Source organism: Loxodonta africana, chromosome 16 (genome assembly GCF_030014295.1).
Source record: "Loxodonta africana isolate mLoxAfr1 chromosome 16, mLoxAfr1.hap2, whole genome shotgun sequence".
NCBI classification, from domain to species: Eukaryota; Metazoa; Chordata; class Mammalia; order Proboscidea; family Elephantidae; genus Loxodonta; species Loxodonta africana.
In genome coordinates, this window is record NC_087357.1 from 30,861,438 (window position 1) to 30,884,641 (window position 23,204).

The 23,204-nt window shown below is 39.8% G+C and overlaps 2 protein-coding genes across 6 annotated transcripts; one reads left to right on the plus strand and one right to left on the minus strand.

Moving 5' to 3' along the window:
* Positions 1 to 25: 25 nt before the first annotated feature.
* Positions 26 to 6,234, plus strand: ATP5MK (ATP synthase membrane subunit k). Of its 3 annotated transcripts, none has more exons than XM_023546762.2 (4): positions 26 to 157; positions 4,445 to 4,540; positions 4,630 to 4,722; positions 6,127 to 6,234. In XM_023546762.2, exons 2-3 carry the CDS (start codon positions 4,454 to 4,456, stop codon positions 4,717 to 4,719), a joined length of 177 nt encoding a protein of 58 aa, XP_023402530.1. In that variant the 5' UTR covers positions 26 to 157; positions 4,445 to 4,453; the 3' UTR covers positions 4,720 to 4,722; positions 6,127 to 6,234. The 3 variants fall into 3 exon arrangements, with proteins under 3 accessions (XP_023402530.1, XP_023402532.1, XP_023402531.1); XM_023546764.2 differs by lacking the exon at positions 26 to 157 and adding an exon at positions 510 to 799; XM_023546763.2 differs by lacking the exon at positions 26 to 157 and adding an exon at positions 2,501 to 2,525.
* On the minus strand, positions 6,226 to 20,670 carry TAF5 (TATA-box binding protein associated factor 5). Of its 3 annotated transcripts, none has more exons than XM_064269358.1 (11): positions 20,114 to 20,667; positions 17,741 to 17,978; positions 13,833 to 14,148; positions 12,853 to 13,016; positions 12,606 to 12,741; positions 11,283 to 11,403; positions 10,389 to 10,518; positions 9,586 to 9,750; positions 8,230 to 8,407; positions 7,862 to 8,039; positions 6,226 to 7,272 (listed from the first exon to the last, which is right to left on the minus strand). In XM_064269358.1, exons 1-11 carry the CDS (start codon positions 20,649 to 20,651, stop codon positions 7,055 to 7,057), a joined length of 2,382 nt encoding a protein of 793 aa, XP_064125428.1. In that variant the 5' UTR covers positions 20,652 to 20,667; the 3' UTR covers positions 6,226 to 7,054. The 3 variants fall into 3 exon arrangements, with proteins under 3 accessions (XP_064125428.1, XP_010587317.2, XP_064125429.1); XM_010589015.3 differs by having other exon boundaries at positions 20,093 to 20,666; XM_064269359.1 differs by lacking the exon at positions 7,862 to 8,039 and having other exon boundaries at positions 7,108 to 7,272; positions 20,093 to 20,670.
* Positions 20,671 to 23,204: the final 2,534 nt, after the last annotated feature.

Here is a 23,204-nt window from a genome sequence, read left to right on the forward strand (position 1 = left end):
AGCGGAAGGGCGGGATTTCAAGCCGCAACCAATCGACGCAGAAGGCCGAGTCGCTGTGGCCGGTTGAACGGGTGCGGGGGAGGCTTCTTCCGGCTGGGCCGAGGGCTGGTTGCGTACGTTGAAGGACACAGGCTGTGGAATTTGTGTCTTTGGCAAGGTGAGTGTAGAGGGAGAACCCGTGCTCGAATCTCGCGCTTCCGCTTTGTAGGGCTGGCCTACAATCTGACCGTTTCTGGTCCGGTAACACCGCGAGGCCCTTTGCGGGTCGAGATCGGTGGGGAATAGGAAAGAAATTAGAGAAAACGAGGACCGGGGAGCGATGGGGCGAGCAGTGGCTGGGAAGCGTCAGAGTGAGGCAGACAGGTGCTCCCGAAGGCCTCCACAGTCCCTTAAGACCTTTAGGTTGTATTTTCCAGTGGAGAAAATTGAGGCCCCCGGCGAAGGTAGTCCCCCAAGGTCACCAGTGACGTAATATTGGGCGAAGATTCGGACTTCTAACTCCATCTTTGGCCGAATTAACCTCTTTTCCTCCGTATGCCCATAGCTGTGTGTTTCCTCTGAGTTGTGCTTAGAAAGCTGGTCAGCCAGGCTTTTAGCTGCGCTGCAGCCGTTGTCGAAGCAGTAGTGAGTGTGGCCGGCCTCTGCAGGTCACCAGGCGGGTTAGATTTCAGTCTGTGTTCGGTCAGCGGGAAAGCTTTTCCTAGGAGGTAGCCAGAACCTTGAAGCGCGAGAGGCAGCTTCTGGCACCCAAGCGGTCTCACTCGTCTTTGCCTCCTTTACCCCGTGATCACCATTCCAGGTAGGTGTCCAGTCAGACAAGAGCAGCAATATTGAGGAACAAAGAAAGTAGCAAGGACAATCGGTCACTTTAGGCCTTTTCTGAAATACCCGTTTCATAGGTGGAAAGAGGCATGGAAGGACTGTATTCAATAACAGTTATCTTCCTCCCCAATCCTCTTACACTTCCCCACAGCATACCATTTAGCAATACTAAATCGCAATTATAAATGTTTTATTTTATCCTTCATTATTATGTCTTTCTAAACTCACGTGTCATAAAGGAAAGAATTTCGGTTCAGTTATTCCACGAAGTGCGTTCTAACACTAGAGGTTCCTGCTCTTTGCCCTAAAGTAATCTGCTGTTTGCTAAAGGGTGCAGACCAAAGTGTTTCCAGGCTTTGCTCCGGTTGTTTACTTCACCAGCAACACCCCACTCCCTACCCCATCTGGGACTCTCGAAAGCCTTCCTACCAAGACTCAGCTAAATTTCAGTTGCTGTACTAACTATGGAAACCCTGGTGGCACAGTGGTTAAGTGCTACAGCTGCTAACCAAGAGGTCGGCAGTTCAAATCCACCAGGCGCTCCTTGGAAACTCTATGGGGCAGTTCTACTCTGTTCTATCGGGTCATCATGAGTCGACTCAATGGCAGTGGATTTATACTAACTACCCTGGTGGTGTAGTTAGTGGATTTATACTAACTAACTACCCTGGTGGCGTAGTAGTCAAGTGCTACAGCTGCTAACCAAAAGGTTGGCAGTTCCAATCCACCGGGTGCTCTTTGGAAACCCTATGGGGCAGTTCTGTTCTGTCCTATAGGGTCGCTATGAGTCGGAATAGACTCGACAGCAATGAGTTTTGAGTATACTAACTATGGGGCCCTGGTGGCGCAGTGGTTAAGAGCTCAGGCTGCTGACCAAAAGGTTGGCAGTTTGAATCCACCAGTTGCTCCTTGGAAACCCAATGGGGCAGTTCTACTCTGTCCTGTAGGATCACTATGAGTTGAATTGACTCTACCACAAAGGGTTTGGTTTTTGTTTGATACTGGATACTAACCATGCCCTTCCCTTCAGTCATAATCTATGGAATATCACAGGTATCATCCTTCTTCCCATATTGTATAGAGAGGAACTTAAAACAGCTGTGGACACCATATCCTAAAAATGTTTTAAACACAAGGTAGTAGACAGATGTTCACTAATAGGGTTATCAGTAATTTGACAAAGCCCATTTCTCCTGGAAACTTACTTCATGCCTTAAAAATCCAAAAATGTATCATGAAGATGAATGGGGGGAAAAAGTGCCTTTAATAAGCTGTGTAAAATGAAACCGTTAGTATAAACGGTACATTGTAAGGATTTCTTTTGGTGGAGATTTTCCCAATTGGGCTGGACTGGTTTCTCAAAATAGAGGGACCCAAGGAAACTTGGATTTCCTTTATTGCTCCAAAGACCTTCTTGAAACAGTGTTCAAAAGTAAGGTCATTTGTCTCAAATTATCGTTGCCAATTCTGTGCACGTGAATGCCTTTGAATGGTAAACTGAGGAGTAGTGCTAGTTGCTATAGCGATGGCTTCCTCACAGATCTCTCCCTCTTCCATTTCATCGCGAGCCAGCTGAATCACTGCCACTGCCTGCCGACCTCGACCGGACCTCGACCGGCTCGTCTATGTTGCCAATCGACTCGGCGTGGCGTCGGTCGTGGTAGATAGGCGGTCATACATTCGAATTTTCTACTGTTGTTCTGGTGACCTTTGAATATATCCTTGCTATTTTTTATTACAAAAGAAATACATGCCTTTGTAAAATACACAGATGCTAGAGAGATAACTTCCCTTAAAAAGTTGTGTATGTGTTCTGAGTTTTTTTATATATAATTAGTAATAAGTATTTGGTCTTCTATTTCTATTACAACAGCAGTTTTTAAACTTTACATTGCATCAGAATCACCTGGAGGTCTTATTAAAACAGATCACTAGACCCCAGAATTTCTGATTCAATAAGCCTGGGTGGTGGTGGTGGTGAGGTGCCACGGAGTGAGTTCCGACTCACAGTGACCCCACCACATACAACAGAACGAAATGCTGCATGGTCTTGCACCATCTGCATGATCACTGCTGTGTTCTAGCCCATTGTTGCAGCCACTCTGTCAATCCATATGGTTGAGGGTCTTCGTCTTTTTCGCTGACCCTCTAACACATATGATGTCCCTAAACAGGGACTGGTCCCTTCTGATAACGTGTCCAAAGTAAGTGGGACTAAGTCTTGCCATCCTTGCTTCTAAGGAGCATTCTGGCTGTAAATACTTCTTCCAAGACAGATTTGTTTGTTTTTCAGGTAGTCCATGGTATAGGGCCTGAGAATTTTTATTTCAACAAATTTCTAGTGATGCTAATGCTGATGGTATACGGGACCTAGAACTAGGTCTTCAAGAACCATTGATGTACTCTACAATCTTCAGTAGTAGTATTTCTTTTATATTTAAAAATACACGGGGAACATCTTTCCATAGAATTCTACCACCAATATATCCCCTCCAACTTATCACTCTCATATAAATGGACTGTTAGATTGTTTTCCAGTTTTTTTTTTTTTTTTTGTACTTTGAAAGGAGTATTTCAGTACCCATCCTTGAACAATATGTTTCTGCTTAGTAATATTTCTAGAAGGAAAATTCCTGAAGAAGAAATGAAGAAAAAAATGAACTTGCTAGGTATATTGATTTTACAATTTGATAGATATTGCCAGATTGCACCTTAGGAAGGTTGTACCAGTTTACCCTCCAGGCAACAGAAAGAGAATGCCTATTTTCTCAGCGTTTTTAATAATACTGCTTATTATCACATTTTTATCTTTGCCAGTCTGTTGGTTAATTATCGGCCTCATTTTGCATTTCTTTGACTTATTATGAGGTTGATTATCTTTTTGTTTCACTTTTTTGCTTTTGATATTTATAAAGATTTTCCCTTCCCTGAGACGATTAAAATATTTGCCCATGTTTTCTTCTAGGGCTGGTTGGTTTTATTATCTACATGTAAATCTTTATATCTTTTTATCTATCTATTTTCATGTAAAAAGTTAGGATTCCAACTCACCACCACCCCACCAATCGCAGTCAACTCCATTTATTAAATAATCCTTTCCCCCCTATGCCTTGGAGGCCCAAAATTATACAGGGAAAATTGTAAAAGTAGGGGTTGCAATTTGAGCTGTTTGGTTGGTGGTCACCCTTGTGAAGACGCTTGAAAAAGTATCACAAGCTCCAACTTCAGTCCCAGTTAGTCTTAAAACTGATTAATACAGTGTATAGTGCACCACAGTGTAGCTAGAGCCAGGAATGAAAACATTAGACTATATTGGGTCATAGGGTGGACTTAGTAGTGACTACTGCGTTCTCTTCGCATGCTGAGTGATTTGACTTAGATTCTAGAGTATATATCCTGGAGTGTTCGTGTAGTAGCAACCAAGGTGAAGTCCTACTTCCAAAAGTTTTTCTTTATCAACAAGGCTTTTACTGTCTTTGCTATAGGCTTTGGTGAAACATACATAAAATTTACCATGTTTCTGTATAATGACTTCAAAGTCTTTTAATTAAAAAAAAAAAAATTACTTTCTTTTAAATTGCATCCAAACCAATTTACTGTTGTTTTCTTTCTTTTTTTAAAGATTGAAATCATGGCAGGTCCAGAAACTGATCCTGAGTTCCAATTCACTGGTTTTAAAAAATATTTCAACTCTTATACTCTCACAGGTAGAATGAATGTAAGTATTGATACCTTTCAGCAGTTATATTTAAAATAATACAGGTGTGACAGTAATTGTTACTGTTTTATCTTTTCCTTTCTTCTCAGTGTGTACTGGCCACATACGGGAGCATTGCTTTGATTGTCCTGTACTTCAAGTTAAGGTCTAAAAAAACTCCCGCTGTGAAAGCAACATAAATGGTAAGAAGTTAACACTTAAAAACTTGTAACTTAGTCATTTTGATTTTAGCCCCCCTCGATAAAAATAAATCATTATCTTTGTGTAAAATATATGCAAGAGAAAAATATTGCCAGCCGATCACCCTGACAATTTTTGTGAACATTTTGGTTTAGCTTTTTTTTTTTATGTATTTTGTTTGGTGTGTAATAGCTGTGATCGTGTCTGTGATTTTGTCTTGTAACGAGTGTGTTCCTGTTATAATTTGAGTGCGTGAATGTTCAAGGATATATTTCACAGCTGAAATCTATTAGAATTTTCTGTAAATACGGTTACAATGAACACTTCTGTGTGAGAAGCATGGTATCTCTGATTTTCTTAGGTTAAAGTGCTTTCCCAAAGGGTCGTGATGCACTCAGCTGTGTAAAAGCATGTGTCTCTTTTGCCTCAGCCAGTGTGGAGCGATATCAATTTGATTTTTCTTAATTTGATGAGTAAAAATAATTTGTGGCTCTTATTGTAAAGTTGTACATTTTTTTCATGTTTACCGTTTGTATTTTTCTTGATGTTCCGTTCATCTCCTTAAGTTAGGTTTTCTTTTGGTGACTTCCGTAAGTTCTTTATATAATAGCTACTAATCACCCATATTACCCATTTATCAGTTGCAAATCTTTTTTTTTTTTGCAGGTTTGTTTATGAGTTTCAAATTTTTGTATGGCTAGTTCTGTCTTTTCCTTAATTCTCCACAGACTTAATTTTCATTCTTCTTACCGGTACTCCAAACCCCATTTGCCCAAAAAAAAAAAAAAAAAAAGGGGTAAACAGTTGTTGTGTTGGCAATAGATGATGTGTGGAAAGCCCAAAATCCAGATCGTAATCTATATAGATCGCCTTCACAGAGAGGAAATCTTCCTTCTGCACTTCAGAGCTTTTCCAGTCTCCAAAACCATTTACCTTAGGGGACTACATGTCCCAGAACGCAGTGGCCCGTGGCGTATGCCTCACAAACAGACAGTTTTGCCCAATTTTCTCTGTTAGATGTTTCCTAGCTTTTGGAAAGTAGTTGTATTCTCATTGCAAAAAATGGAGAAATTGTGTCTCAGATATTCAGTAAGTTTCATATATGCTTTCTACTGTTTAAAATAGTTATTTCATATACTAGACTTCCAATAGTATACATTTAAGATGATATTGAACTGTTGGCAGCTATTTATTTAAAAAGTGGAGCATTAGGTTAAATTATATTAATCTGAGTGACAGCTTAACCTTTTTGGGTTAACGAGTCTTTTGAGGGTGTGCTAAAAATATGATTATACAAATTTTGCACTCAGTTTCAGAGGGTTCATGGATGGTCCTAGCATAGTAATTACTGAATGTTTTAAGTGTTGAATACATTTCTGTCTAAACCATTTTGTTTGTTTTTACAGGACTTAAAACTGTCAGAACTTCAACTGCTAAGTTCTCATGCCTGGAGAAGATAATATCAACTCTTCATGTGATAGTCAATTCGTACAATAAATTATGAACCTGGAAAAGCTGGTTGTCTTTATTTACAAGATATCAAAAATATAAAAACTGTACAAAATGAAACAAAGGCAAAAAACTGGCAGTGACTTGGTCTAAATCTTTTAGTTTACCAAAGCAAGGCTCAGTATTAGAGGTAAGCAACTGAAATGTCTGTCTGACTTCAAGTGTACTAGGTTGTATGTATCTGTTAGCTGAAGTAGAACATGGAAACCTGGTTTATAGAGTGTTTAGGTGCACTCAGTACTAACAGGTGTAAATTCGGATGTCAGTAGATGGTTGTACTTCATGTAGCTCTTAGAAAAGAAATGTAGTTCACCCTACCCAGTCACATACATTCTGCTAATCAGGAGCCAAGAAAAAGTGTTAGTGGATCTACTTAACATGGTACTTGAGTGCCATACAGTAACATTTTTACAGCAGAAACATACATGCTCCTAGAATTCTTCAGCTAAAATTTAAGATGGTATTAATTATATTACTCAATTTGAATCTTTTGAAGCAGAATAAATTGAACTCAATTGATTTTTTTTCCCAAACATAATAAATTATAGTAGTATTTGAACAGAATATGCATAGTTTCCACACAATCCAAAGCACCATAAATGTCCCCTCCACGAACATAATACCTCCTATTCAACTAACGGAAATTAGTTAAATGTGGTTGCTATAGAAATGTGGAAATGTCCTGTTCAGATGTTCCAAGCAGCATACTTCCAGATCCATATAGACAAAACATTCTTTGTAGCTTAAATATTAATCACTGAGGTATTTGCTTTTAGTCTCCCTTTTTCAAACAGTAGCTTCCAAAAGGTCTTTTGTACCAACAGTTTATTGTGGACTATAAGCTCCTGCAGCTAGAACCAAGTTTCTTCGAGTAAAGTGGAGGTGTACAACTGGTGTTGATTTGGTCATATATGTTCCCAACAATAACTCCTGTGAATTCTCAGGTAAATTTATATGGCCAGTGGCTGTAGTAAAGTCATCGGTCTCTAAATCTTCAAATGCTTTGATAGCATCCCACAACCGGACTGTATTATCCATTGAACCTAAGGGGCAGTTAAGGAAAGCCATTTAGTAGCATTCATCACATTTAGATTTTGACATTTTATCAAATACACTTTATGGATTTATTGTATATACCTGGTTAAAAAAAACTTGATTTAACAACCATCCTTCTAAAGGAATATTTCAAGCAATAGTTTAACTGATAAGTCAATATACATGTACAGTGACAGCTACAGGGAAGCGAAACCTAAAATAACCCATTCCCATCAATTCTGCTTCATAGCAACCCTATAGGGCAGAATAGAACTGCCCCATAGAGTTTCCAAGGCTATAATCTTTGTGGAAGCAGACTGCCAATCTTTCTCCCATGGAGTAGCTGGTGGGTTTGAACTGCCAACCTTTCAGTTAGTAGCCAGGCGCTTAACTACTTTGCTACCAGGGCTCCTTAAACAAGGTAGTAGGTCTTAATTTTTCAGTTAGCAACACCCAGTACTTCCTTTTATTATTATGGTGAAAATATACACACCAGAACATCAGCCAACACAACTCCCAGATTTATAACTCAAGGCCCAGTGTTTCCTCTTAGCATACCATTTACCCTTTACCACAAAGCCATTTCTAGTCATTTACCTGATGCTAAAATTTCACCATCTCTACTAAACCTAAGTGAGCAGACTGTATCTGTGTGGCCTTTTAATTCTCCAACCATCAAACCATGTCCAATATCCCAAAGGAGTACTCTGCCATCTGTTGCTCCTGTAGCTAGAAATCTCCCATTGGGAGAAAATGTCAAGGAATGAATTGGTCCCTAGAAAAAAGAAGTCAGTGGAAATAATCAACATAGGGCTAAATAATCATAAGAAAATAAGATAAAGTTAGAATTTTGAAGTTTAATGGTATGAATACCATCTTTAAAATGTAAGTGCTGCTTGTTAACTAAAAAATAGTTTTATCTTGAAAGCAATTTTGTGTGCTGAAATAATGAAGGTGAAAATTACCTTGTGTCCAGTGAAGATTCTTACACAGTTCCCATTCAGAACATCCCAAAGCCGCACAGTTCTGTCTGCAGAGCCCGTAGCAACGTAATTAGAGTTTGGATGGAATCTGGTACAATTTACATCAGCAAGATGTCCAGCAAATATCCTTAAAGGCTGATAGTGGTCTGTAGCCCAGAGCCTTTTTAGAAGTTATTGAAAGCAAAAAATGGCCGTTAGTAACTATGAAATATCAAAATCCTATCCAAAAATAAGTATGGAAGCAGCTATGTCAAATGTTGGCTCACTAGTTAACTGAGGGGAAGATGAATGAGACTAAATAGTTTTAGAGCTAATCTGGTAAAAAAAAAAAAAAAAAAATTTTTTTTAATTGTTTAATTCCCTATATGAACCTCTCTTCCTTCTCTTCTACTCTAACTCTTTGTATAAATGATAGAAAAGAATTTTCCCTTAGTTTTTGCCAGCACATAATTTGTTCCTAACCTGATCTACATTATCCTAAACTTCTAAGGAAAAGTCAGGGAAACAAAGGTACTCACAGTGGTAGTGGAAGACAAGGTTAAGCATGGAAGGGGAGGGAGGCATGGTAATTAACTTGAGAAAGAAAAGCAGGACTCTTGGTATAGACATAATAGACATAATAAGATTCCTACCCCAATTCATTTTCAAATGTCAGGCTCTAAGTGCTGAGCAACTTGGGGTAGAAGAATAAAATCAAGAAATCAATATCCTTACTTATGTACCCTGACTGATTAACATTCTCAAAAAGTAGGTCCCTACTGCCCTGACAGGGAACACAACAGAGAACCCCTGAAGGAGGAGGAGAGCAGAGGGATGCAGACCTCAAATTCTCATAAAAAGACCAGACTTAATGGTCTGACTGAGACTAGAAGGACCCTGGTGGTCATGGTCCCCAGACCTTCTGTTAGCCCAAGACAGGAACCATTCCTAAAGCCAACTCTTCAGACAGGGATTGGACTGGACAGTGGGATAGAAAATGACACTGGTGGGGGGTGAGCTTCTTGGATCAGGTAGACGCATTAGACTATGTGGGCAGCTCCTGTCTGGAGGGGAGATGAGAGGGCAGAGGGATCAGAAGCTGGCTGAATGGACACGAAAATAGAGAGTGGAAAGGAGTGTGCTGTCTCATTGAGGGGAGAGCAACTAGGAGTATAAAGCAAGGTGTATATAAATTTTTGTCTGAGAGACTCACTTGATTTGTAAACTTCCACTTAAAGCACAATAAAAAATAAAAAGTTCGTCCCGGAATAATGAAAATGAGTTAGGACTTTGTAATTCCCAAAAAGAAAACATTCTGCTCACTGAACAGACTCAGTTATAGGATTACAGTGTTCTTACCGAGCTACTCGGTCATGACCTCCTGACACAAAATAATATCCATATGGAGAAAACTGCGTGTCCCATACAGGATAGTTGTGTCCTTTATATCCCACCAAGCAAGTAAATGTTTGAAGACTCCACAATCTAACAGTTCCATCTTCTGAAGAGGAAAGCAGGTAGTTCCTAAGAGAGAAGGTGATACATTTGATTCCCAAAATAATTTGGTTACCTGCCCAGTTATTCCATATATCTGAATGTATTAAAAACAGTTCTATGTATACGTTGCTTTTAATATATACATGGAATTCAGAGGAAACATCAAAAGTTGAAAGTACTCCTAATTTGTGTAAACTTCAATCAAAAACACAATAAGATACTCAAAAAAAAAAAAAAGTTGAAAGTACTAATCAAATTAACTTTAGTCCTGACAGTCTACATATACTGGGCATCTACTGAATGAGATGAGATTATAAGAAGTATGACCTACTAGGGGAAAAATGGAGAGTTCTTAATAATACCATGGGGTAATGAGAAAAGGCACAGTAGTTATACAAAACTAAAAATAATTTTTTAAATCAGTAAACCCTGAAGTTGTATACCTTGAGTCTATAAATTCAGGTATACATTTAAGTTGCTATTTTTGTATACCAGTATCCCAGGATGAATTAGCAAATAGCAAGATTCTAAAAAATAATGACAGGTAACCATGAGATTCTTCTAACAGATCTTTTCCCAGTATTTGCATAATGTTTGCAGTATTTAACTTTTATAGAATCTCAACATAATGCAGTAGTATTTAACTTTTACTGTTTGTATTTTACCTATCTGGACTGAAGCTGGCTCCATAGACAGGCCCGCTGTGACCATACAAAATCTTCAACTCACTTGCTGTTTTCTCATCCATGATTCTTTCTAGGACATCATCAGATTCTTTGTCTATGAGGCTAAGATCTAAAATGGTCCGGAAATACTGATTTTTAAAGGTACATTCATCAAAACAGTTTAAGGTAATCACATCACAGTTCAGGAGAGGAATTAACATTTGAACAGTTCTGGATGCCTCTAAATTAGGTGATGTTATCCTTTTTTTTTTTTTTTTTATCCTAGTTGGGTTTTTTATCCTAGTTGTATAGGAGAGGAAACTGAAGCTCAGAACAGTTAATAAATTCCTAGGTGCACACAGCTACTCAGCATTGAAAGTAGGAGTAAAACTCAAGTTTGTCCACTATACCAGTGTTTCACAAAAGTGAAAACTACGAAAATACTAAAATTCTTTAAGATGTATTATTTTGTTTAAATAATACAGTTAGCAAGAAACTTTCTTTAAAATGTAATCTTGAATTTATTAGATCTTTCTTTTTAAAATAGAGTGTACTCTCCCACTATTAAAGGTTTTTGAAAATTCTCAAGCAATCATAATTTTTAACCTTCAAAATTTTCTAGGCTATCCCCTCATTCTATAGATGAGAGAACTGAAGACTATAGAAATTAAACTAGGCTAGCGACGGCACTAGGTTTGTTTTAGGTTTAGCATCCCAGTCTCCTGACTGTCATTCCAACATGTTTTCCTTTGAGAATCTTGCAACTTGAGTTAAAGTGACATTAAGCGAATTTCTGCTAAGATCACAAGTTCTTATGTGTATTCCATAGAATCAAGACTGGTAAAAACTAATGAAAAATGAAATGTTTACATCCTCACAGGTCATCTGGGTTACCTGCAGCTTGTTTCACACTGCGAAGCTTTTTGGGTGTCACAGACCATACTCTGACAGTTGAATCTGCAAAACCTCCAGCAATCAGACTAGAATCATCAGTGACATCCACTGCAGTGAGGCCCTGCCAATACAAAATGTTTTATATTTAACAATACTGTTTCAAGAAAAATAAATGACAATAAATATGATAATCACAGCTTATTGTTGTTAGGTGCCGTTGAGTTGGTTCCAACCCATAGCAACCCTCTAAGACGGTAGAACTGCCCCATAGGGTCCAAGGAGTGGCTAGTGGATTTGAACTGCCAACCTTCTGGTTAGCAGAGGAGCTCTTAACCACTATACCACTAGGGCTCCAATCACAGTTTAGAGAATACATAATGATCATTCTTTTTCTTATACAAGACATTATTTGACCATGAGACTATTGCCCTAAGATACTCTTTAAACCTTGAACCAAAACTATTGCCTAAGATTGGCTCACAAAAAAAAAGAATATTGCCCATAAGTATTGCACTCCTTTAAAAAATCATGTATGAGACCAAATGGTCAACAATTACCTTAAAAACAAAGATGAGAAGGGAGCAGGGAAACTAGATTACTGGAAACAGAACAACCAGAACAGAAACAATGAGAATGTTCACATGTTGTGAAAAATGTAACCTATTCACTGAACAATTTTGAGTGGGAATTGTTGAATGGGAACCTAACCTGCTGTATAAACTTTCACAGAAAACACAATAAAATATAATTTAAAAAAAAAAGGACAAGGGTGCAAAAAAAAAAAAGATCATTTGAAATTCATTCTTTTACAGTTTTTTAGGTTAAAAACCCACTGTCTGAAAGCACTTATTTGAGAACATGTCATCATTTAACCCCTTTTTGCCCTTCAAATTTGAAACTTGATAGGAAGCAAATGTCAATCGTTCTTGCACTTTACTAAATTCTCAGCAGCCTATTATAAAGAATCTAGAAGGACATATAAAATGCTTAATATAAAAATTCTTAAGTTTATATGAGCATTTAAGGCAAGTTCAATAGAGATAATCACACAGCTTCCTATTCTCAAAGGCTAGCAGAATTCTCCTCAATGGGACAAAGGTCAAGTATAAGTAAGGCTCTGGTACCTGCGAGTGGCTAAAGGTCTCTCAAACATGCCTTCTATTTATTCTGAGCAGCATCCAATCTCTTTGCCTAAATGCTGTCTTTTTATTTATATTGACAGTTTAAATAAGTATGTTTTAGTTAACATACTGTTTCTTTTAATAGTAATATCACCATTTTACATGACTCCCCAGGCAGAAATTGCCAAATTATTTTACCAACCTGGTAAGCATTGAGGAATGTATAGAAACAGATAGAGGGCAAGCAGTCTGGACCAAGGCGTACTCGTTTGGTGGTTTCTTTCATATTCATTATCTTATCCAGCTTATCGGAATCTTTCAACTCAGGAAGAGGGATTCTGTGAAAGAAAGGCAGCCTAGGAATTATTCTTTGAATACTAACAGTACTGTACCCTCTATAACGCATCGTCTCACACCCTCACACAAGTTCCTTAGGCTTTTTCCCTCACCTGTTTTGAGGTGGAGCATTGGGATCTTGTTTTTTGCTTTTTGAACCAATACTATCTTTTTTAGGCTTTTTCTTTTTAGGTTTTCCTTCTTCATTTTCTCCTTCTTCATCCTCATCATCCAAGGGCACCTCAATTTCTGGTTCTTTTAATAAACCAAAAAATACCTACAAGTCAAAAGAACCAGTATTTTTTTAATTAACTTTTTGCACACTAATACATACTTTTTACATCTTGATAGGATGAATCCCAATTACAATATATTAATTTATACTCTGTGGCAGATTCTGTATTTGTCTACCTAACTGCCATTCTCCCCCTTTTCCTTACTAACAGAACCCTGGTTTTGTTGGAGCAGCAATGTGCTCGATTAAATCACTTCCATTCCCAGGCTCCCGTGCTCAGTTAAATCATTTCTGTTCCCAGCTCCATTGCAGCTAGGAATGGCTATATAATTCTGACCAACAGATACACCCAGAAATATACTGGGTAAGGTTTTAGAGAAAAATACTGTTTTCCTAATAAAAAAAGGGAGAGATTCAGTGGGGCTATGCCCTTTGTCCTCCCCCTTCTTCCTTCCTGAAATACAGTTGCAATGCTGGAGTGCAACAACCATCTTGTGAGCACAAAGGAGAAAGTCACATTCCAAAGAGGGTGGAGCAGAAACACGGAAGGAGCCAGGGTCCTTGATGGCATTGTGGAGCCCCCATGCCATACCCAGAGACCCTTCCTCTGGACTTGGTTTTATATGGGGGAAAAAAACAAACGTGTTTCAGCCACTGGGTCAGGGTTCTGTTAAATGCAACCATTCCCAATTCTAGCATACACCTTGGCCTTAGAACATGAAATTTAATCCTGCCACCACGGTTATACAGTAAAATTATTCCCAAACTAGCTACAAGAAAAATGTGTAAATTATGTAGCTAGAAATTCTACAATTTTTCATAATCTGCATTATAGAGTTCTTAGGTTTATTCCCATACCTTTGATTTGTTTGCCTCTCGTTTAGCCTCTCCTGCCAAACTTCCCACCATCGCATCTATCTGTTGCTTACTACGCGGCATCCCATCAAAGATGTCAATGTAGAGGTGCTCCTGAACTATGTTCCATATCTGATTGTTCTGTTTCTCCTGAAGATGCCTCTTCAAGAGTTGGTACGAGTCACGGGAAATACGCAGAACAAATTTACTTGTTCGAAAATCCAACATGGTCTCATTCCCTTTCATGTGTTCCTTTTTGGTAAGACTAGATAATACTCGTAGGTCATCCTGGTAATAACATTCCTGATCTCCATGGAACCTGTTTCAGCGATTTTAAAAAGTCATTTTTCAATGTAATCATTAAGGGATCTGCCTTTCCCCCATATATTTATAAACCATCCTAGAATATTTTCAAAGTAGTAGTCTGAATAATCCTGGACTATGCTGTAGGATCAGAAGTTAACTCATTCAAAATGATTCCAATTCAGCTTCTGAAGTCATCCTTAAAATGACCAATTTAATTATCTAATGAAATGCATCAACCATTTCAAGAGAAGAATTTGAATAAATATCATAAATAAATGAAAGATAAGAGCCATCATCAGTACAGTTTCTTTTGAATGCCACCATTGGTAGTCATTTGAAAATATTAGAACCCTTACTTTACTAAATTTTATGTGTTTTCAAAACTCATGATTTTTTAAAACTTATGCAAAATTTCAAACATATACAAAAGTAGAAATAGTATAATGAACTCAATGTACCTATCATACAGCCTCTCAACAATTACCAACACATGGCATTCTTATAAAACCCACCATTTTTAATGATTTCTTATATCTTTAATACCAGAAATAGTTATTAAATATCAATACCTTAATACTATGACTGAAGAACAAATAAACGTTGATACCAAACAATGAGTATTTCTATTAACTCACTATTGCCACAGCCTTCAGCCTTGATGACAATTAGTAAATTTAAATACATTTTTGTTTGTACAAATCTTAGTTTTCCTAGTAAAGTACAATTAAAGATTACATATCGGCACTCACAAAGAGAAGCAATCAATGCAAAAATATTTAGAAAACAACGACTAAATATATGATATTAGGTGACTAGCTCTGATAATACATAGCCAACAGATTCTTAAACTGTTACCTTTGTTACTCTATTATGATTCATCAGTATATGAACTAATGGTTTCTGTCCAAGATTTTAATGAAATTAGAATTCTCAGCTTCTTGGCATTTGTTATCAGTCACCGCCCATAACCTAATGTGGGTATTGGGTCCTGGCAAGGGCTTAGACTGATCATAACAGGGAAACAGAGTCTTCCTATATTGTTCCAGCTTCCTGTGTGAGGAGATAGCTATACCCTGAGATGACTGGAAGAACAAGAGGTTTTTTGATGACAGTACTGTAGGAAAAGTTTGCTTCTAGAGTAGAAGCTCTATCATTATCAGCCTTTTTTCCTTTTTTATTCCCAAATACACTGAGCTACAGAACATTTTGCTTTATACACTATTAGGCATCATGGTATACAGAAAAGAGCAATGGTATATAAGTCAAGCCAGAAACCAAACCCATTGCCATCAAGTCGATTCTGATTCATAGTGACCCTATAAGACAGAGTAGAACTGCCCCATAGGGTTTCCAAGGAGCGGCTGGTGGATTTAACTGCCAACTTTCTGGTTAGCAGCTGAGCTCTTAACCACTGCACCAACAGGGCTCTGGTTAAGCAGCCAGGAGTCCCAAATTCTGTCCTTTCTCTGCTATCATTACCTGTGTTATCTGACAAATCCTGGCTTATGGCTGTATCACTTGTACTTTGTACTAAAGAGCTCTCTGTTAAGTACTGGCTTCCATAACTCAATACTCTCCTGGTTTTCTTCCTACTTCTCTGGCCTCCCTTTTCATCTCTCTTCTACTTGCCCACTAAATGTTGGAGTTCCTCATGGCTCAGACCAAGCCCTTTTATTGACTTATTTCATATTCTTCCCCTTAACAATCTCATCCATATCCATCGATATTGAATATGACTCCAACTTAGGGCTCCAGTCCCTACCTATCCTCTGAGCTAAAGAGCCTCTAGAGCATCCACCTACCTACTTGACATGTGTTAAATGGGTCAAAGGCATCTTCAAATATGAACTCAAAATTATTCCATGATCTGACAAACTGGGTCCTCTTTCAGGGTTTTCTATCTCAGTGAAAGGCACAGTTGTCCAGCTGGGAGAGCCTGAAACCTAGAGGTTTCACCTCCATCTGATACCTCCATCTCCCACGCCCCCATATCCAATCAATCGCCAAGTCTCTACTAAGTACCTCACCAATCTGTATATTTCTCTTCACTTCCCCCACCATATCCTAGTCCAGTGTTTCTTAACATGGGTGTTACTGGCATTTGGTGTAGGAAATTCTTTGCTAAGTGGGACTACCTGCATATATTAGAACATTTACTATCTCTAAATCACATGCCCTGTCCCCCTGTCATTATGACAATCTGAAACACCTCCACACATTTCCAAATGACCCAAGGGAAGGAAGAATGTCATTCCCAATTGAGAACCACTGCAATAGCCTCCAAAACTGGTCAACCTATAGTCACTCTGTCCCCCTACCATTAATTTCCCAAACTGCAGAAAGCGCCTTTCAAAATGCAAGCCTTTCAATGACTTCTGTAGCAGAGGTACCTCACTGGCCCCAAGTATCCATTTTTTTTTTTTCTTTCTTCCTCCATAATACCCACAAAAAAACCATCACTGTCAAGTCAATTCTGACTCATGGAGGCTCTACAGGACAAAGTAGAACTGCCCCATAAGGTTTCCAAGGAGCGGCTGGTGGATTTGAACTGCCGACATTTTAGCTAGCAGCCTGAGGTCTTAACCACTGTGCCACCAGGGCTCCTCCTCCATAATAGAGCCCCTGAATATTAGCTGGGCATATAGACACCTAGGTAAAGACCACACTTCCTACCTCCCTTGCAGCTAGGTGTGGCCAATTGATTGATGAGCTATAAAGTAAAGAATTGTGTTCATTTCCAAGAAGGATGTGTGCCCTCCCTGCTGACTAGTATGCTGAAGTGATGGCTTAGAGATGGAAAGCGATCTTGTGCCACGAGATAAAAGCTGCATGATGAGGATGGTACAGCAACAAGATAGAAGGAGGCTGAGTCCCTGATAGTCAAGGACCCACCATATCAGTCCTAGACTACCTACTTTTATGAGCGAAATAAACTTTGATCTTATTTAAGCCACTAATGTTTGGGTTTTCAGTCACTCTCTGCCAAATCTAATCCTACATGATACAACTTTCTACGGCTCTTTGGATAAACAAAGATCCTCAACATGGCTCAAGAACCTGCCTGTTCTAGTCCCTAACCAACTCTTCAGCTTTATGTTATACCGCAGCCCCATCCCCAGCTTTGTTATACCGCAGCCCCATCCCCAGCTTTATGTTATACCGCAGCCCCATCCCCAGCTTTATGTTATACCGCAGCCCCATCCCCAGCTTTATGTTATACCGCAGCCCCATCCCCAGCTTTATGTTGTACCGCACCCCCATCCCCATTCTCTGCTCCAGCCATTCTAGGCTGTTTTCAGTCTCTGTACCTATCATACTCCCTCCTGCCACAGAGCTTTCACACATGCTTTTCTCTCTTTTCTTCATCTGGTTAACTCCTACTCAATCTTCAGATCTTACCTCAAACATCACTTCCTTTGGAGCCTTCCCTGACTTCTTCAGCTAGATCAAACTCCCCATTTTAGGCTCTCATAGCACCAGGTACCTCTCACTCACAAGTACTTTTTGAGTTGTGATCTTACATTTGTGTGGTTACAGACAGACAAACACACACTTTATATAGGTTATATACAGGTACATGTTATATAGGTTTATAAATTACATACTTCTCAAAGAACGATTTTGCTTCATTCTCATGTTGATTGTAGACTAGCTCCAAGTACATATGCACAAACAGAGGATAAAAGAGTTGGGACAGCTCTGCCCGATGGCAGTCCAGTGAACATTCGATGAAGTGTTTAAGTCCACTATAGTATTCTTCATACATCGCAGGATCTCCTTGCTGGTTGTAAGCTGATAGCACAGCACTAACATCCGGCTGGTCTTCCACAGCTACACTTCCAACTGTTTAAAAAAGGTAAAACAACTTTCAAGAAAATGACCTGATGATATGTACCATGTGGCACGGCTATTTTGCTAAAGTTCAGGGGTGAGTTGTTGCTAAGATATGCTTGTCTCTCTTCTCAATTTCTCCTCTCCCAGCGTAATCACATGGTCTTCTAGTGGGAGTTTTCACTTTGTTTCATTCAGCCAGGCCAAAACCCTATATTTAGCTTATCCGTATCTTAAGATAAATATTGAAAATCAACAACAAAGATTCAATACTTTTCCTATAGTTACCTTATTTTACGGGCAAATTTTATAAAAGATGATATGTATAAATCAAACAACTATGTTAATCTTCTCCCAAGGCTCAGTGCAAATGGCATACCGCTCCCACCACCACCACCAGGAAGCCATGCCCTGGAGTAACATTCCCAGGTCTCTGTGCTGCCTAAGTACTTTGTAACTTTCCTGTAACATATCCTATCCTGTGTTACCCTCACATGTATACATCTATGCCCCTTCGAAAATGTAAGAATTTTAAGAGTGAGAAGGACCATGCCTTCCTCTAAAGATAATTAATTCAAATTGAGTTGTTAAAAACCAATTTCAATAACCACCATTTCAAAGCAGAAAACATGACTAAAAATACATTTAAAAAAACTCGTAACATAGCAATACCAAATAATGATATATCTGTCAGTTTAATCAAAGTTTGGTTGCTGGAAATTTTTGTAAGTTTCAATTATATTACTGGTATGCTCTTTACTGCATAAATGTTATCAATTTTTGTGGTTACTCTGATGGCCTGTTTTATTATTAGTTTCTCAGTTATGATCTTTAAAAACAGGCCAAGTTTCTGGAGAGATGAGAGATTATAGCCACATAACCAATAACACAATTCATCTATCTTATAGTTTATTAACAAAATTCTTAATTCACACTATTCAGAAAAGATTCCTCTCCATCACATTTTTACATATTTATATTTATGGATACAGTGCTATGTATTCATGCTTCACTTCTGGCAATGCTGCAAAGATTAGGTCTCATAAATAAAAGTTAACAAGGCTAGGGACTCTGCACTAGATAATTTAATTCAAAAAAGACTTATTGTTGGCTCAGGATCACCTTTGAGACCTTACACTATGTGTGAGATTAACCGCATGGACTTTGTGACAATAGTTGCTTGGGGGGCAGGGGGATATCAGGTGTCAGGGATGGATACCAAGGCATAAACCTATCAATGCCAATCATTCTATATACATTATATTTAATCCTCACAATAACCCATTTAATAGAAAAAAAAAAACTCAACTCAACTTTAGGGAAAATAACTTAATTAGTATCGCACAAGTAAAAGAAGCAGGGACAGAATCTGAACCCAGGTCTGTCCAACCCCCTATTCCTAAACTAATGGTTCTCAAACTTTGCCATACATTAATACCCCTTGGAGGCATTGATTTAAAATGCAGATTCCCAGACTCCACCTCTAGAGGGTCTAATTCACTAAGCCTAAAGCGATGTCCAGAAATCTGCACTTTAATAAGCATCATCAAAAAATTTTAACACTAGTGGCACTTAGCCCATATTTTGAGAAACGCTGCCTACACTATGTTCCATCACTTCCTGACTAGTCCAAAGCAAGTCCCTTGACCTTTCTCGGTCTGTTTTCTCATCTCTAACATAGAGGCAATGTCTACCTCACAGTGGAACTGTGATAACTAAAATATGTAACTTAAAAAAAAAAAAAACTTAAAGTCCTTTTAAATTACGCTAGTACGGAACTGTACAAATATTGTTAGTGTTAATGCAGACCTGTCCAAGGCTCAGAAGCCCAAAAGCCCAAATGAGAGAAGAGGGGTCAAATGCCTGAAGGTCCCTGCCGCTCAGCGTCTACTTTCTCCCATACAGCCTCAGTACAACAGCTCTCCTCAGCATCTAGCTGAAACTGACAGCTCGGGAGAGGGTTTGACTGCGCAGCCGGAGCACCAGAGAAAGGGGCGGGCATGTGGCCCTAGAGGCGGGCCCAGGAAATTCAAAACAAGCCCGCAGAGGTGCAGGCCTGCCAGCCCCTGCGTTCCCGGCTTGCTCCTTTCATGCCAGCCCTGCTTCCCCGGGACTCTGCGGCTCACCTTTCCCCGGAGCCGCAGTACCTGAGGCTGAGCCCGAGACAGTGACGACCCCCGACGCGCCGGTGCTCGGAGGGTCGGGGGCTGCCGGGCCGGGGGCCGAGGCGGTGACTCGGCTGAGAAGTGCGCTAGCCGCCTCGGCCCCGGTACCGTCCGCTTCTCCTGGGGCTCCGGAGCCCGCCACTGCCTCCTCCAACAGCCGGGCTTCGCGGCGCAGAGCCTCTTCGGCCTCGCGGAGGTTGCTCTGCCGTAGGAACTGCAGCACTGCCAGCAGAGTCTGTCGGTCGTGGGGAGCACCGACCTCCGGAGCTGCGGCGGGCACCGGGGCCGCCCCCGCCGGGGCAACGGTGGAGACAGCCACCACGGGCTTTGGGGTCCCGCCATCCCCACCGGCCGACGACGCCGCCGCAACGTTCCCGCCGCCACCGTTGGGGCCGTTGTTGGTAGTGCCGCCGCCACCCTCGCCAGCGCCGTCCCCTGCCTGCGGAGGTAGCAGCGTTGGCGGTCCCTCAGGCTCTAGCTTGACCGCCACCTCCGTCTGCTCCTCCGCCAGCGCCGCCATCTTGCGGCTGAGCCAGTTCGCGCCGTCAAGCGTGGTTGCGTTTTCGCCACATGGAGGGCGGGGAAGGAGTATTTCACGACAGCTCTGGAGGGCAATTTACGGCAGTAGGAGGAGCGAGAAAAAAAAGGAGAAAAGGAATAGGAGCCAAGAGCAATTTTCAAAAGTGTAAAGAAAGGCAGGAAGTATGGTTTGGTGACCGCCTATTACATCTTGTCTGAAAATAGTTATCCTTTAATGCAGACCGGCTATATCCAGGTACTGTGAGAGACGTTTTACATTTTATGACTTCCTTTTACAGTCTTATAAAGTACTATTTTCTCGACATTACGGATGTGAAGCCGAGCCCCAAGGAGTTTAAATGATTTGAAAAAGCCACACAAGAAGTAAGCGACAGTGTCAAGATTCGAATCCAGGTCTTTAAGTCAAAAGCACATTTGCCAGGGAGAAGCTTCTGAAATACTGGTAATGTTTTATATTTGACCTGGACAGTGGTCTTTTTTGTCTTTTTTTAGCCATTTTTACTTTTTGTAGGAATTAAGCTACATGCTCAAGATTTGTGAATTTACAGCATATATGTTATGTTTCAATAAAAAAAAGTTTTTAAGTACCTGAATTTTGTGAAATGTGTACACTCTGCATTCATGCTGTTGTCCATTATTACAAATACACTGCATTTTAATTTTATACTTAAAAATAACATGCCATTTTGGGATATGCATCATAGGTTATAAACCCCTGCTGCATATTTTATTTCATTTGAGCCTCACAACTCTGGGATAGGTACAGATGAGGGAAGTGAGCCTGGGGCCTTGGGGTGATCAAGCACAATTGTTCAGGTTGTGGGTTTTGAGGTCTTAATGGCTTTGTTTGAATCCCTGCCTACCTCTTCCTAGCTGAATCACCTGAAGCAAGTTACTTAACTCACCATACCTCAGTTGCCTAATTTCTAAAATAATAATACCTACATCACAGAATTTTTTTTTCATAGAATTATTGTGAGGATTAGGTGAGAAAATGTGTATGTGATTCCTGATGTTGTTAGTTGCCCCCAAGTTGATTCCAGCTCATGGCAAACCACGTGTGTGTCAGAGTAGAACTGTGCTCCATGGTGTATTCAAGTCTGTGACCTTTCGGAAGCAGACCACCAGGCCTGTCTTCTGAGGCGCCTTTGGGTGGGTTTGAGCCACCAACCTTTTGGCCAGTAGTTGAGCACCTATTTGTGCCACCCAGGGACTCCATGTGATGCCCAGCACATAATAAATAAACCTGTTGTCATGGAGTGGATTTTGACTCATAGTGACCCCATAGGGTTTCTGAAGCTGTAATCCTTACTAAAGCAGACTGCCACACCTTTCTCCCACAGAGTGGCTGGTGGGTTTTACTAACCTTTCAGTTAGCAGTCAAGAGCTTAAACCTTTGCACCAACAGGGTTTCTATTACATAATAATTAGTCCTTCATTATTTTTACTTCAGTTTAAAAGGTGTTCTGCAAATGTTTAATCAAGAAAGTCCAGTGATGATGTTCAGGATGTGGTCTTGGGACTGAAATATAAAACTAATTGGATGTCTTAAGTACAAATATGAGACATGGGGTGTAAAAAAAGAGAGCCATGAGCAAGAATTGGTTAGCCTTTACTCAGCACTGGCCAAGAGAGGGCAAACCTGAATCTGATGGTAGATTCTTGTGAGATGGGAAGAATTCAGCCTTTTTCTCAAACCCATTCAACTTTCATTTTTATGATTCAGTACTCACTAATTAACTTAGTTAACTTACTTTATTAGTTTTCCAGGCACTACATAGTTGGGAGAAACCATGAATAACAAGCTGAAATGTGCTTACTGGAAAGATGTTTTACTCCATTGTGAATAATAAATTAACATTCTGATGCATACATTAACCTCTTGAATCAGGTCCTGGGAACTGGATCCACTTGGACCAAGATGCTGGGTCCCACAAAAATACAGCAACCCCCTACACCCCGGCCCTATGAGGTCTACCTCTTCCCTAGCTTTCTCAATTAACTTTCAAAGGTTTCGGTTGGGACTTCTGCCAGGTTACTTACTCCATGTGCAATGATTTTTGCTACACCACAATAGAAATAAGTTTATTGAGTGCCTGCAAGGACCGTTTTTATTTTTTGCTTCTCATTTTCCCTTCATCCCTGTCCCCTATTCCCATTCTCCTCCCACTTCCTTCCAGGAGTCTTTGAGAAGACTGGCATCCAATTTCTCCACATCCTCACCAGCATCTGAATTTTGAATTATAGATAGAAACCCTTTCCTTTCACCCAGGTTATAGAGAAATTCACCCATGTTTTCTTCTAGAGGAACCAATATGATATTTTTTGTTGGTTGGTTGTTTTCCAATTAGATCCCTATTTAATTTGGGATTTAATCTTTTATATGATTTGAAGTATAGATCTAACTTTATCTTTTTCGAATGTGTTTCAGAGGTTCCATGACTTCTTCAAGTTTAGCAATTCACTGAAAGTGCTCACAAGACTTAGTCGCAGGTCATGCTCATGGTTAAGGATTTTTATAGCAAAGGATACA

What these genes read in the sequence shown, in the direction of transcription:
- ATP5MK (XM_023546762.2), top strand. Translation starts at nt 4,454, where the DNA reads ATGGCAGGTCCAGAAACTGATCCTGAGTTCCAATTCACTGGTTTTAAA. An exon ending in CTCTCACAGGTAGAATGAAT is followed by an intron (nt 4,541 to 4,629) that starts GTAAGTATTGAT and finishes CTTTCTTCTCAG; the next exon opens with TGTGTACTGGCCACATACGG.
- TAF5 (XM_010589015.3), bottom strand. Translation starts at nt 20,651, where the DNA reads ATGGCGGCGCTGGCGGAGGAGCAGACGGAGGTGGCGGTCAAGCTAGAG. An exon ending in GCCAGCTTCAGTCCAGATAG is followed by an intron (nt 9,751 to 10,388) that starts GTAAAATACAAA and finishes CTTCTCTCTTAG; the next exon opens with GAACTACCTGCTTTCCTCTT. An exon ending in GAATCTTCACTGGACACAAG is followed by an intron (nt 8,040 to 8,229) that starts GTAATTTTCACC and finishes TCTTTTTTCTAG; the next exon opens with GGACCAATTCATTCCTTGAC.